Genomic DNA, 16,660 nt, shown 5'->3' with positions numbered 1-16,660 from the left:
TTTCTGTCATTTCTCTTGTGATTTCTATTTTTACTTCATCTTGATAGCTTACAATTTTTACCGGTCTGTAGGTTTAGCAATGATGTGCCCAAGTTGAAATATATCATACAACAATATTGCACAGCAGTTCCCATCACATTTCAATGAGATCTGATGTCAGGGTACCTTCTTCTGTCACAGTGCATTCAGGTTACTATAAGAAAGTACCATGGACCAGATGAGTTATGAGCAAGAGATATTTATTCCTTATGGTTCCAAATCCTGAAAAACCAAGAATGTGGTGCCAGCATAAAAGGGCGCTGGTGAGGGTCCTCTTGTACAAGTGAATACTTGAGGAATAGAAGAAGGTGAGAGAAATCACGGGGGCTTCAATTTTATGGCATTAATCTCAATCATTTTGGCCTTATCTTCTTGACAAAAACCACCTTCAAAAGCGCCTCCTCTTAGTATCATAATATTTGGAGTTAAGGCTTCAAGTTTAAATTTTGGAGGAACACAAGCATTCGTCTAAAATATTCTACCACTGACCCTTGAAAGTCACAGCCTTCTCACAGGGAACAATACATAATTACAATCCCAATAGTCTTGATTCTTTCCAGGATCAGTCCCTTAGAATTTTAAGTTCATAGTTTCATCCAAATATAATTTAAATAAGATATGGGGAAGAGAGGCAAAAATCTTCTTAAATTGTGAACTTGTCAAGTTAAATGAGTCATTTAAAACTATGATTTAAAACTATGAATCATAGGCACTGGGTAAACATTCCCACCACAAAAAAACAGAAATAACAAAGACAGTGTGATGGGTAGCCAGCAAATTCAAGACCTAGGAAAGCTAAATCCACAAGATCGTATGTCCCTATAATAATCTCTTTGAGTCCCTGTTGTACCCACTATTCAGGGATTTTGTTGAGCTGGTACTGTCTTCATATAGTCCTTTGCATGCAGATGTATGGGTACGGAGTTGAACAGTTTTCTGTGTAGCCTTTAAAATTTGAGCCATAGAGAGCACACTTTCCATTCTGCGTGTCCATCAGTGTGAGTCTGGAGAGGGAATTACAAAGAATTCCATGGTTACATTAATACAGGATTATAAAAATATAATATTTGCAGCATTTCAAATATAACAGCCTAACTTATATTTCAGGATATTTCGCAGCTATGCCTGGCCTTCCCAGTTCATAGAGTTGAAGATAGAACACATTCAGATAGTACAAATAAAATTTGTATTCTATTATCAATTACGTGCCACTGTTTTCTTTATACACTGGAAATTATTCAGTTCTGAAGTTCTTCACACGTGTACTTGAATAAAACATGAGCTCTGAAATGTTTAATTAAAAATAAATGTTTATGAATGAAGTGAAAATTCACTTTACAATTCATCAGTTAGAATTTTGGGCAAAAACACAGAAAATATTCTTCATGAATAGCCAATCTGCTGCATTTAGGTTCTGAATCTGTGTATTCTGCTAACAGTGCTATTTCTCCAAGTATTTAAGATACTTTCAGAGATTTTAAAATTTCATAAACAATATAGGATAGCAGCTGCCTACATAATATTAGTGAGCATATATTTCATTAGGGGTTATGCATATCTAGAAGTGATTTACACAGGAGGGTGTGTGTTGAGTATGTGCACACACTACAAATGGGGCTTAAGCACCTGTGGATTGATGTCAGTACCGTGAAGAGTGGGGAGGAGTCTTGGAACCAATACTCCAAGGATACCAACAAATGACTGGCTATGCAACTGTACTCAGTGACGAAACGAAGATAAATTTTAAAATTCGTATCCATGTAAATATATACCCACATGAACAAGTATATATGTATTTGTGTATGCTGCCCTTTATGTGTAAGTATTCCACGAAGGATATCTACATTTATATATCTATGTGTATCTTTATTTCTCTGTGTCTGTGTCTGTGTCTGTGTCTGTGTCTGTGTCTTTGTCTGTGTCTTTGTGTGTGTCTGTGCCTGTGACTGTCTGTCTGTCTGTCTGTCTGTCTGTCTGTCTCTCTTTGTCTCCCTGTCTGTCTCACTCCCTGTCAGACATCTTTATATTTTGGAGTTATATGCTTAAAATAATAATTGGGCTTTTTTTCTTCCAAGAACAGGTCAGAACTAGAAGATTCAAGAAAGCGTGATGATGTTTCTTCAACATGAAATTTACCAAAGAAAAGACCACAGTTTGATACTATCTGTATTTTAAAAAGCAAGGAAATTTTCTAAGTAGAATGGAAATAATTGGCCACTACAGGAATAAAAAGGTCCAAGAGATTTTTAGTATCTGCTCTGAGTGTGTCTCAATCTAAGCATAGTCGAGCCTCAAATTATTTATTGTTCATACTTTATAACTATAAATATATTGTTGGGGTACAATTTCATGTGTTGGTACGTGTATGCACTATATATTGATCAAATAAGAGTAGTTAGCATTTTCCTCATGTCATGCATTTATCATTTTGGAGTCCTACAGCACAATAGTTAATATGTAAGTTATTCTAAAGTAACCAGAAAAGATATTTTTGAATGTTCTTCATTGCAAGGAAATAATAGAACCATTGTTCTAATTTCAATTTCTTTATATGTTCTTTTGACTTCGATGTTTGTTTTTCCTTACCACTGTCCTCACACTGCTACTAGAGTCCGATTACGCTGGATCACACTTGGCTATTTATAACTGTTTATAACTGTCTCTGATTGAAGTTTCAGGCTCACGAAGGGGTTGGGGTATATTCATCTCCAGTCATATCTGTCTAATTCCTGAAAACTGAGTATGTTCAACAATATTAACTATATAAATAAATATAAATTAGTATGTCAATGGTTTTGCTTCTGAAAAGAATTTTTGCACTTGAAATAGGAAAACACTGAGATGATATGACACAAAATTGTCTTGGTATTTTCAGAGAACAAAATCTCTTGATAAAAATAAAACCTCAAATAATGCAGATATGAGTTCAATTCCAAGTTCTGGGCCCTCCAATTCACAAATATACGATGAGAAAGCAAGATATTACCTGTTATAATGATCAGAAGGGAAAACATAAATGATACTAACAGCCTGTTCATTGGTTAAAGCCAACTAGCAATTTAAACACCAAAGTAAATTGAAAAATTAATGAAAAGACTATTCTCAGTCACTTACTGATAACTCTGGTATGAGAATCAGACATATATGAGTCTAAATCCTGCTGTAACAATGATGAAATTTCATGCCTTAAGTTAGTAATTACACCCTCTTTCTGTTTCTTACTAGTAATTAGTAAAAATTAGTTCTTGTTGATATAGAATTTTTAAGAGTAGTTATGAAAAGATACATATAAAGTATGAACAAAGGTGTCTGACAGATAGGAATTCATTAATCTAACATTAGAATTGATGCGTTTATTGCTTTTATAATTTATAGAACTGGATATTCAAATAACTATTATAAACTTGAAATAAATATTTTCAAGTCTTTATATACTAGAAAACTGGCTGCTTTTGTGATAGGATAAAACCAAAGAACAGAAAAAGCAAATATGTCAATGTTGATATTTACTCCAGAATAGTAAGTTACTGAGCAGTGTATTGATTGATCACATTTTTCAAGTGTTAGAAATGACCTATGAGAGTTCCTCTAGCATTCACCCAAATGACTAAGGTGAGGTTCATGAACTAGAGAATAGTAAAGTGTTGTTACTTAGCCCTGGCAACTCTTTGTCCTGGGTGATGGAAACAGCAAGCTGCATGTCTTGGTTACTCTTTTTTCATTGTTGAGACAAAATACCTGATGCCTCACATGAAGGAAGGAAAGAAAGGTTTATTTCTTAGATTTTTGAAGGTTTGAGTCCATACTCAGCTGGTTCCAAGGTGGGCTGGCATGGCTGAAAGGCAACTATTCATAGGGGCCACAAACAGCAATAGCCAAAGGACAACAGAAAAGCATGCCTCCTTCCTTCTCTTACATTGTATGCTGGTCCTGCCCCTGGGTTGGTACAGTGCTCACATCACCAGTCCCAGTGCTAGACAACGAACCAATCACAAATGTTAGACTCAGCTGCCTCCATGATTGCATGAGGCTTGTGGAGGGCATTCAAACACAAACCATAACAATGTACAAAAAGGATACATGGAGTACCTGAGACTCCATAAACACCAAGGCACCAGTAACTCACAGGAGACCAAATTTACAATGAAAGAGTTGAACAAGTAAATAAAACTGAAGACCTACAAAAGGATCCTTTAAGCATGCAGCACAGTGCAACAAAACATGTTCATACATATGTGCAAGATAACTACCATTCAAAAACTATCAGACATGTTTAAAGGGAACAGAACCAGTTTTTGCCATGAGTCTGAAGCATACTTGCATACTCTAAGACTCCTTTCATAGAGCATTTAGTAGAAGGGAAGAAATATCACAGATAACAATAAGGATCTATGAGAAACAGTAAAGTACACCATAAAGTGGCACAGATAATATAATTTATATTTCTTCTTTATTACAAAAAACACTTAACATGTAATTGATTGCTTAAGTGAAATTAACCATACTCTTCCATGAAATTTATGAAGTACATAATGGTAAGTGTATGAGTAAAATAGTACACAGTATGAGAAGGGAAAAATAGAAGGGCAGTACTGAAAGAATGTTATACATGATATATCAATGGATAAATTGAGCATACATGCAATAAACTAGAATAGCTTTAAAAACAATTAAAACAATTGTTACTTAAAATATCTAATAATTAAAATTTCTACTAAACCATGCAAGAGAAAAATACTAATATAGATTAAAATGTTTTTTAAAAAAATTATAAAAGATCCAGTTGTGGTAGTATACATCTATAATCCCGACACTCAGGAGACTGAGCCAGAAGGATTGCTTCAAGTTCAAGCCAGCCTGCAATACATAGTGAGTCCATACCAGCCTAACTGCATAGTGATATTATGTCTCAAAAGAAAAAAAACTACAAATGAAAACAGCAGGAATAGATACCAAGTAGAGCAAATGAAAATAAATAGCAAGACTATTTAAACTTAATCATATAATCATGTTGAATGTAAATAGCCTAAACATTTTATTAAAATGCATAAATTATCAGATATCACGAATAAAGTGAACTTCAGCTATACTGTCTATAAGAGACTCACTTTTTAAATATCAAGTCATATGTAAGTTAACTACATGTAAATTAAAATACATGCAACATAATATCAAAAGGAAATTTGAGTGCAATACTATACAATATAATGGAAAAGTAGAATTTCAACATATTAGTTCTAGAGCTCATAACTTAGTAATACGTCATAAATTCTTGAAGAATATATAAATTTTGAATTTTATATACCCCAAAACAGAATTTTGAAATAAATCAGACTCAAATTATTTGAACTACAAATAAAAACTCATTTATAATTATAGTACAAATTTTCAATACTTCCATATAAATGATACCTTTATCAAAAATAATCCAACAAATTCACAATGGCCATCCTCTCCCACCCACTAAGACTAGCTAAAACTATGAAAATTAAAGAGAACACTCCAGAGTAAGATCCTTCATAGCATAAGATCATGTCCACCCTCTTGAGTCATCCAAGGATTCTCTGTTGCTTGCTGAGTCATCGACCTCTGAATCTTGCACCTTCCAATAGCCCCACTACATTGCATACACCCAATAAATAATGGCTGGTTCGGAGTAGCTTGGTCTCTGCTCATCATGAGGCATTGACCTCCCAGCCACCCATCATACATTATTAAATTTGCTTTGTTTCTTATTTCATTCTTTTGCCATAATGCTCATGCAGGCAGTTAAGGATCTTGGCCTGTTCCTCAATGTAAGTAGAAAATCAGAAAACTTATGGAAAACTGGAGCACCACTCTTACATAACTTGATTTAATTGACATTTATAGAACATTCTACAAAGGAATGGTTGAGTGAGTCTACATTCTGTAAAAGTAGATGTGGAACATTTGAAAACACAGAGTATAGTCTAGTCCACAGAACCAATTTCAGTTAAGTTTAAGAGATGTCAAGGAAGACACAGTAAATTGATCAAAATGGAACATGAGAAATAGTATCAGAGGTATCACTAGAAATTTTTCAAATGTTAGAAATTAAATAAGACTTTTTTAAGTCACACATCAATTTAAGAAAATTGTAGAAGGGCATATGGAAGCTAGTTTGAGCTAAATGGAAATGAAGACACTATCTCAGAATATTCAGGGATGTTCCTGAATGACCTCACACATTATGGTGGATTGATATTTGGTGATCAAGATGAAAACCAGCTGGATTGAGTCAGTGTGGTGCTGAGCTTAGAGGACCCACCAGTGGACTGTTGCCCGCATAAAAAGGAGAACTGAAGAGGAAAAAGGAGCCCTGTGAGTTCTCCTAAGCACTGTTGTTGTTTGGAGCTGTTGGTTCTCCTGAAGGAACCTGTGGAGCTTCTTCCCTGATATAAACTTTGCTGATATCATTGGAGGATCTTGGTACCTTGTAGCTGAGAATGGCTGTGGTTCACTTTGGGGGAGTCTAGTCCTTGCTTTGAGTATCGCTTCCTGGCTCCAGAGGAGAATATGGTGTGCTGCTCAATCTGCAGGAGGTTTGTCATGCTGGCTTCCTGATATGAACTCAGTTCTTCTCATTGTCAGAGGAACCTGGGACTTCATAGTGCCTGAGGATAGCTGTGGTACTTTCCAGGGGAGCGTTGGTCCTTATTTTGAGTGTTGCTTTTTGGCTCCAGTGTAGAACCCTCAACCTACTGGCAAAGATCCTCTATCCCCCTGGCATAGATTTTCTAGTTTCTGCCACTGACCTTCGGACCTTTTCAGTGCATATTCATAAAACAGACTTGTATGAGTCGTTGTGATGGGCTCTAGACCTCCAGCTGGACTCATGGGAGGCGTTGTCATGGGTCCTAGGCAATGCAGGTCATTGTTGTGGGATCCAGGCTCTCAGCTGTATTCCTTGGGTCTCAGTGTGGACAGATTACCTGCACTTCTTGCATTTAACTCTTGAGTGACTGTTACAAAATAATACTGTAAATTATGTGTCCTGTATTTTCTTATTTTCCTTGCAAACCCCTGACTACAACATACAGCATATTATAACAAGAAAACTTCTACTAGAAGTGAATGTTTCAAATGAATATTTCGGCTTTCTCCATAAGAAACCATAAAAACGAAAGCCTTTACTTTAGAGCAAAAAAGATAAAAAGTAAGAAAATCAGATCAGAAATTAATGAAATAGAAAATTCAAATGTAGATAATAGATAATGCATGTCACGTGATCTTCTGCTTGTCACTCAATAGAAAAATGCATGCTAAAATCAGGGTGAGATGTGAATATATCCCTATTAAACTATCTACAAATTAAAAATTTTATCATAACAAATGTTGGTGAAGATGTAGAGCAACTAGAACTCTTGCATACTGCTAAGAGGATTGTGAAACTTATAAAATTTCATTACAAATTTTGTAACAGTTTGGGCAGTTTCTTACAAAATCAACCATATCCAGCATCTATCATATTGCTCAATTATTACACTGTTAAGAATTTGTGTAAAAGAAAGATTGTTTTTATACAAACATTTGTATCCAAATGTTCACAGTAAGCAGCAGTATTCACAGTAGTTTTGCAATGAGAATTGATTAAATATAGATCAGCAAACAAAAGGACAAACAAGATGTGCTACATTCATAACAGAATGTCTGTCAGGAACAAAAATAAAATAACCCCACTGATGCCTTGAGATAACTAACTCTAAAAATAATTGAGTGCAAAAACAAAAATAAAACCAGTATACATTGTAGGACTCCCATTATATTAAATTCTTCTACATTGCTAACTACTCTATAGTGGCAAGAAAAAGATTAGTTGCCTAGAAACAGGAACAAAAATACAGGGATGTGCACAGTGAAGAGATTGATAAGTTTTGCAGTTGATAGGTGAATTATTTTGTTGTTAGTAGTGGTTTTGTGAGTGTATACATTTTTAAAAACTTTTTCACTTACATACTTTATATACAGTCAATTTCTGGTATGTAAGTTATTTCTCGACAGATTTAATAACAAATTTAAAAAGAATTTGTAAGGTGGTTTCAGTTTCTTATGTGTAAAAAGCTCATACTGTTAGATCTAGCGTGCCTGCTACTTATCACCTGTAAGCAATCTATGCTACTCATTCAGATATTATTCATATTGACTCCTCTGTAGCACTGTCTTCTAAATTTAGAGCTTAACATTTTTTCTATTTCTCTCAGCACATGGAAATGGCTGGGACTGTGCAAAAGGAAATGTGGTTGATAGAAGAGCTCAGAGATAACTTGAAAACATCCCCAACTACAAACCTAGTAGGTCAGAGACTTACTGATCTGGTGAGAGAACTGAGCCATCTTCCCAGTGCCAGGATCTAGTTTTGGGAATTCGTACTAGTCCCATCCAATGAAACGACTTCACCAAATTAAAGAAATCCTGTTTGAAACCACAAATAAGTGAATATAATATTATTCTCAGAAAATATAAAGGTAAAGCTATAAGCACTCCATCTTTCCTTTTTGAAATTGGAGGCAAACATTTTATCCCATAACTAGCATAATTCCTGCCTAAGCAATATATGCACAATGTCTGAAGTTTCTTAATTTTAGTGCAGAAAGGTTTGGAGTGAGATTCCGAAGGTCTAAGTTTTAGTGTTCCCTTTATGCTCCAGGCTGAAGTTTCAGAGAGTTAATGTGTGTACTGAGATTTAATAAAAGATTAAAGCAAATGCTTCACCTGGTCCACTCTACTGTAGATCTTCAGAAGGCTGGAGTTTTGAAAGACACAAGAAGCTTGACTCTGGTACCAGTTTTTCTTCTCATGAAAAAACTGGTAGCAGATGTTTCTATAACATATCCAATTTTTAGGACATGGGCCACAGTAACTTTCTAGAAATATATAAAGAATATATTATTAATTCTATGCATAATGTAATCTAGAAAAGTTATATGTATTTCCCATTAAATTCTAAAATTCCAAATAATTAAACGTTTGCCTAGTCATACCCAAATCTCCTTTTGTACACATTCATGGGAAGGCAGATGCCAAAACTAATAATTTTCTATTCTTCACAAATTCTTCTTCATTGTTTAAAAATATAATGTTGGAGCTTGGCATAACTGACACCATCTTGAGCCCTGCATTTAACTGGTGTCCTGTATTTGACCCAGGAAAATGGAAAATTACTCAGGGTATAATCCCATGAAAAAAGCAGAATGAGCTGTACCCATAAGAGAAAAATAAACCTGCTCAACAACAACAACAAAAAAACCAGGATACAGGTGTGAACCAAAAATTAATATAAGATTCTATCTAAATTGCTTCCAACAGGATGTCTTTTTGTGATTCTCTTTTCAAAAGTTTTATAATTTTCCCATTCAGGGCCACTCAGTGAGACTCTAACATGGGTCCACGTGAGTGGCCACTGAGCTCAGTTAATTAAATTCCAAATTTATGAGTTTTGCTGCTTGGAGTCCTATATTATTTATGAAACCACTTCATATAAACCCACCTTGAAATATGGAAAAAGATCAACTATTTCTTTTCTCTCTTTTAATGACATTGGGTCCATTCCAGTAAACACAGATATTAGAACTTTTGCTTCAAAAGACTAAAAAGGTTCACTTACCCATTGAAGGAAACGAAACTCGTTGGATGATTAATGCTATTAAAATAATTATAATATTAAAATTTTTATTTAATATTGCTAATAACATACAATTCAAGCAAAAACAATTGATAAATTTGAAGACTAATAGCAAATAATAGGAATATTAATTTCTACTTTATGTGCATTTGAATACTAATCAAAATAATGAATTACAGTTATGTGATTAAACACTGCAATCCAGTTCATTGTAACTTACAGTTGGTGAATACGGCAGCCCATATCGCTAACATAACGAGGAAACGGATCACCACAGTTATAGCAACAATATGGCCAAAAAACAATGGAGACACTGTCAAAGAAAAAAAAAATCAAGACAAAAAAGGGAGGCCGAAGAATTCCCGTTTCATGTAAACCTTAGTGTGCTTTTATGAGGGAGTAATGTAAGTGTATTTATGCTTTAATTGCCTTTCCCAGATCAGGTTACCTAAGCATTTCACAAATAATTAAAAACATTACAAAAATTAATATTCCCTCCCGTAATTCTTACAAGTTCTCTAACCATCTCCTAAAATAAATCACAATTACTAATTTTTGTTATTTTCTGTAAACACAATAAGATAGGCAGTTTGTTTCATTCAGTTCTTAAATCATATTTCAGAAATTACACAAATATTCCATGAAATTTCTCTTGCTTAACACAATATCCTGGTAATTAGATATCATGACTTATGAAGATGTTAAGTTTTATAATAGTTGCATTATACTTCATAGATATTCTGAACAAATTTTATGCAGTGACATTAAATTTTTAAATAGATATTTAAATTTTTTGTTATTTTTTGCTGTTTGAAATGATACATTTCATGCACATCTGTGCATATCTTTTAGTTCTTTTCTATGAAAAATTCTTTCTATTGTAATGACTGAGTCAAAGGTTATGGACATATTCCATTTTTACAGTGGCTGAAAATTTCAGCCCAAAAAGATAATACCAATTTTCAGAGTGGCAAAAATAAAATAAATGTATGTTTTGTTGCATCTTTATCAGAGTAAATATTCATTACATGATAAAATGTATAACTTTGCTAGGTACTATTTTTCATTTTTAACTTTCTATTTCCTTTTCTGAATAAAATTGAGTATGTTTTATTGTATATAAATAATGCTTTTTTTCCTTTTTGCCTTTTGTATTAAGTCACTGCTTTGTCTCGCACTTTTGTAGATTGAGAGTATGACACTCTCCCTCACCATATTTTGCAAAGACTCATTTCAGATGTCATTTCTGTTTCAACTTTATTTATGATCGCTTTCAAGGGTTGAATGTTTCATTTTTCTGTGGACCACTTCATCATACTTTCCTTTATGTATTTTTTTTTTTTTTTTGGTCTTTTTGAGACAGGGTCTCGCTGTGCAGTTCAGGCTGGCCTTGAACTCACTTTGTAGCCCAGGCTGAACTTGCAATGATCCTCCTGCCTCAGCCTCCCGAGTGCTAGGATTACAGGCGTGAGCCACCAAGCCCAGCCCTGTATGCACTTTTTATGGATGAATGAAGACTTTACTGTTCTGAGTTTATGAGATTAAATATGCCCATGCCTCGCCGTAATGTTAAATTGCTTGTTATTTGGTCCATTGATGTTTGCATCAGTGTCTGTGTGTGTATGTGAATTATGTTTGGCAGGAGATCAAATTTATAGTTGTTTTGTCAAATGAGCATTGAAATTTTCTAATGGTACTTTCTGGATAAGCTAATGTTCCCTCACTGACTACAAAATGTCATTTTTAGCGCATGATACTGCATTTCCCTCTATGTACTTCAGTTGTTCCTATTTAATCAGTCTGTTCACTCACTATGTGTACAATTTACCTACCTGTATGAAATGCTTGAATATTTAATAATGCCTGTCATGTTTTAATACATTTCTTTCTCCAGTGATTTTGGTACAATTACACTTTGTGACATACAAACTTTAAAATGAATTTTTCAAGGGCATGCTAATTGTAAAGTATGATATATTGTCTATAGATATGTAGAAATAATTTATGTCTGCTAAATGTTCTTTTCTATCCTTGACTAATTTCTGTTTCACTCAACATATTTATTCTTTGTTCAATAGTAGGAATTCAAATTAATAAATTTTTAGGTGTTTTTAATTTAAAAAATTTATTTTACACTTTCCCTTAAAAATATATTTTGCCTTAGGGGCTGGGGATTTAGCTCAGTGGCATAAGCGCCTGCCTTTCAAGCAGGCAGTCATGAGTTCGATCCCTGGTACCGATAAAAAAGGAAAAAGACTATATATATATATATATATAGGTTTTATATATATATATGTTTTTTTTTGTCCCATCACAGTTTTTTCTCATCTTATTTGTAGTCAAGAAGATAATTAAGTTTTATGTCTTAATTTTCAACCAGGTATTCATATGAGGGATCATATTGTTTGTAATATTCATGGAATGCATGTGTCTACATCTTATTTCCTTTGAATACTACATTTTGAAGTTATATTAATTTTTTCTTTTAATTCTGACTTTACACCAATTTTCTTGATCAGTAGTTAGCATCAGCAAAAATCATTAATATTAAACAAGAGTAAAAATAATAATAAATAACAGTAAAAATATTTTATTTTTCTAACTATAGTAAAAATTTCAGAATTTTATAGTATAATGGTGCTTTAATATGTGCATCACCTGTATATATATATATATATATATATCAAGTTCATGATATATACATATATATATATATATATCAAGTTCTGTTGATTTTTATCCAATATCTTTTTAACATTATTTGTACAATAGTTATCTTTCTCTTTTGATTAAAACATACAGCATATTTGCATTCCTAAATTACCTCCATATAATGACATTTCTTAGTAATTTATTTCTTAGTTTTTCATCAAAATTAATAGATGAAGTTGGTATAATTAAAACTGTAATATTAATAAACTGACTTGGAAAGACATTTGAGTATCTATCTTCTCCATTATACCCAGAAACATTTCCATAAATAGCAATCAGGTCATTTCATCTATATATTTAAGAATATAACTTTTGCGAATTTTAAAATATTCCTGTCCTCTCTTTCCTACGCCTATTTTTCTTCCTTAAAGGTAGTGACTCAGTGATAATGGAAATCTCCTGTTCTACTATTATGTTGATGAGTAATCTCATCCATTTGGGGGCCTGAAAAAAGTGCTAAAGACTAACTTATGGGGCCAGGGATTTAGTGACATAAGTGGCTGCCTGGCAAGCATGAAACTGTGCGTTGGATTCTAGGTACCAAAACAAAAAAACAAAAAAACAAAAAACCTCACTTATTCTAATTTTATTTTATATTTAAGTTTCTATTACAGAAAATGTCATCTCTCTGCTTTATTGTGAAGGTTTATTAACTGAGTGATTGTTGTTGATTTAATCGAATCATTTCCAACATTCACCTCAGTACACTGAGAGATATCAAATGGAATGTATGACTTACCATTTTGCCTACATCTGCCTGTAATCAGTGAAGATTTGTGTCTTTGCCTCCGTTCAGAAGTATTAAGTGTTGCCCGTTGAAGGTTGTGATTACTTAGTTTTCTCATCTCTAGAATAAAACAGTTCAAGCCAGTATGAATTCTGTCATTGCAGCCACTGAGGCCAGGACATTCTAATATTCAATCAGACATGTCCGTGAATACACTTCCCATCAGTATCCTTGCTAAAGCATAACATGTCTTTCTTTTTAAAGACTTTGATTCATTGTGTTCCTCTTAAACTTTATTCGTTGCATATATTGTATTTCCGTATGCAAAACTAGCACTTTAAAATGTTCTGTCCTGGAAAAAAACTCGTAAGCTGCTTCTGACAAGAATGACCAGTAGGAGGCAGTTTCTAAAGACCACATAGAGAAGAAAGAGCAGATTAAGCTGCCCATAGCAATAAGAGCATTTCTGAAACTGTCTTCAATTTCTTATTTTGACCAGCAAAGTAATTCAAAAATTTGAAAGGAAAATCTAAAGGAATTACTTTAAGGGTTTCTCCACACTGCGTCCAGTTTTAACATACAGAAAGGGTCCTTGAGAGTAAAAGTAAAAGCTTGTTCTTTTATTAAAAATATAATAGTGATATTTATTTCACAGTTTAATTTAAAAATTTGTTTCTGTTATACTAATTCTGTTTTATATCTTTGACAGTTTTCAATGGTAAATTTTAGGTACATATAATTGTCACATTCATCATAGAGAATTTGTATCTGTATCTGTACATGATATAACAGGTTCCATTAGAGATGTTTTTTAAAAAAATAAGGTATCATGGACTTAGCATATACAATGTCAATTGTATAGAAATATTTGGTAAATACAAGTGAATCTAATTTTCTTGATAGTGGAGAACATACAAAGACTAAAACAGAATTTAAAGCTTTTGCATAAAGAAAAATTAAGAATCTTGGTTATGAAGAAAATGAAATCAATTGTATTAAAATATTAATAGTTTCTGAAGATTTAAGTCTTTTATAATTGATATAATACTCATTATCTTTTTTGTACCTAAAAATTAGACTTAAACATTGTTTGCATTCATACAATTCAACTATTAAACCTGAAGAAAAGATGGTAAGTATAATTTTATGGATGAAGAAATTGAATATTAGTGATTTCAAAAATCATATTGATTATTTAATATCATGCCATTAATCAAGAGTAATGTGTTACTCTTTTAGGGTAAAAAAATATTTTCAGATTATTTGCAACTTGACTTGATTTTGAAGTTAATTAAGATAAATATGACGTTTTATTTTACTATTTGATAGAAAAAATGAAAGTGTGTAAGAGCTCTGGATTTCTCCTATCTTGAAGCCAAAAAGTGGCAAACATTTTTATTTAAATTCAAGTTTTCTGTTTCTAAATCCTAATGGCATTTCATATTTTAACTTAGTTAAAATTGTAAATGATTTCAATAGTGGTGAATGATGAAATATTGGGAGAAAATCTCTCAAGCTTTTGATTTAAAATAAAATCTGCCTACTTACAAAATACACAAAACCAGAAACACATAATGATATAGAAGTACATTACCAAAATATGGTGACATCTCAGTCGTAAGTCGCCCCGGTATGGAGTGATGAGTGCACATTCAACACAGTGAATCTAAAGTTTTCCAACCACAAAAGGGTCTTAAAAAAAACAAATTGAGCATTAGTTTTTTACAGATTATTTTGGTGACAAAATGAAATATTTTGATTGGAAAGATAATATTAAAAAATTCTCCAGATACATATCTTTAAAAATTTTAAATGGAAATAATTCACATAAATCCAAGTAAAAATAATTTTATAATTCTATCTTGATTTGGAGACACTGATCAATTATTTCAAAACATCACAGAGTACATAATAGATATTTTGAATTCACCAGCATTAAAAAATTTAATCAAGGATATTTGATATTACTGATATAAAAAATAAAGGTGGTCTTCTGTGTATAGTTTTTATCTTATTTTGTGATAATTGGTTTCTTTCAAGACAATCTCATGAAAGATACATGCACTTTTATTGGACATTTTTACCTGTCACAATTTAATTCAACATTATCCATATCATCACCATTATCAATAGCAAAATATTATCATCATCATCATGATGAACAGACATGAACTCAAATATGCTTATATATAAATAATGCTTGACAAAGTCTAGCAGAGCTCTCAGAAAAAAATAACTATTTGTTAAATGTGTACAGAATTTAATTTTTTTAAAAAGCTAATCATACTTGATTATAGTATTTAGAACAAGTGGATATGACTTATTTCCTTATCATCTTGTATACTGTATATTCCAAAAGAAAATATATGTAAGAATTCACCATGAAACACAATCTTTCCGATTCCAAATGTAAGAAGTCATTCTTATAGTTATGATTAGTGACAAACTTTGTTTCTACTGCAACAATTATAACTTCCAGTTCTTCAGTAAATATCCTAACTGCTTATCATTGGATTCCGTGATAGAATAAACCTCAGAAATGGTAAGCATTCTTGGCCATCAGCACTTCACTTCAAACACTTAATAAATAATTTGAATTGTCTTATATTACAACATGATCTGAGCTTGAAACATAGCCTCCCCCAATACACACACCTGCTTAGAGAAGGAAGATCCTGAGTCTGGTGGATAAAAGGCTTCCATAGAGCTAAACACTTTAGACATACTCTGAGTTCCTAATTTAAAATTGAAAGTAGAACTGGCTGGTTGATTTCAATACACAAGAAACACATGACAAGAATCATTCTAATCTCTTCCTGTGAAAAAGATGTAATAAAATCATAATACTTTCATTTTATGACTGCACAAAAATTTTACTTTGAGTGAGCTGTGGCTATCCCTTGACTGGCCAATGTTAAGTTCTAATATTTAGGACTTGAAAATGATAAGTTTAATGATGAAAATTAGAGTTTTGAAAAAAAAATGATTGGATTATATAATCTATTTCTAAATCAAAAGTAAAAAATTATAGTAATATGGTTAATAATTACATGAAAACAAGCAGAGAAGAAGAGTCTAGGGTCATCTGTGAACATATTTATTAATTTGAATGGAACCAAGTACACTTCATTAGGCAGGCTAGAGTGACAGAGGGATATCTTTTGTGCCCCTGTACAAAAAAGCACACACACACACACACACACACACACACATGCACATGATGTACTTTTAATTATGAAATTATAAGACATATTCAAATTAATTCCATGATGAGTTATCATACGTATAAATTAAATAATTATCAGTTATGGTAGATATTCATTTATCTATGATTCATTTGAATGCCATAGATTCATGTCTACCTTTTTCCTTATAGACATAACTTTTTATAACTTTCTTTTAATTTGGCAGAATGACAGCAACAAATCTTATAGAAAATAAAAGTGTAATCAAAACTATTCTGATTTTTAGCTCTTTTATTTATAATTTGTATTGTGCTGAAAAATGATAAGAAAACTGTCACAGCCAAAAGGAAGCTA

At 32.5% G+C, this 16,660-nt stretch overlaps 1 protein-coding gene across 3 annotated transcripts; it reads right to left on the bottom strand.

Moving 5' to 3' along the window:
• Positions 1–222: 222 nt before the first annotated feature.
• On the bottom strand, positions 223–15,896 carry LOC100723644 (NKG2-D type II integral membrane protein). Of its 3 annotated transcripts, none has more exons than XM_003470285.3 (8): positions 15,777–15,895; positions 14,716–14,813; positions 13,134–13,241; positions 9,903–9,995; positions 9,665–9,700; positions 8,773–8,924; positions 8,369–8,472; positions 223–1,043 (listed from the first exon to the last, which is right to left on the bottom strand). In XM_003470285.3, exons 2-8 carry the CDS (start codon positions 14,771–14,773, stop codon positions 926–928), a joined length of 669 nt encoding a protein of 222 aa, XP_003470333.2. In that variant the 5' UTR covers positions 14,774–14,813; positions 15,777–15,895; the 3' UTR covers positions 223–925. The 3 variants fall into 3 exon arrangements, with proteins under 3 accessions (XP_003470333.2, XP_063094285.1, XP_013008383.1); XM_013152929.2 differs by lacking the exon at positions 223–1,043 and adding an exon at positions 5,878–7,022 and having other exon boundaries at positions 15,777–15,896; XM_063238215.1 differs by lacking the exon at positions 9,903–9,995.
• Between the last annotated feature and the right edge of the window lie 764 nt (positions 15,897–16,660).

Source organism: Cavia porcellus, unplaced genomic scaffold (genome assembly GCF_034190915.1).
Source record: "Cavia porcellus strain 051 isolate PalLab524CR breed Dunkin Hartley unplaced genomic scaffold, mCavPor4.1 scaffold_27, whole genome shotgun sequence".
Classification (NCBI taxonomy): Eukaryota; Metazoa; Chordata; class Mammalia; order Rodentia; family Caviidae; genus Cavia; species Cavia porcellus.
This window is presented reverse-complemented; position numbering and strand designations above follow the sequence as displayed.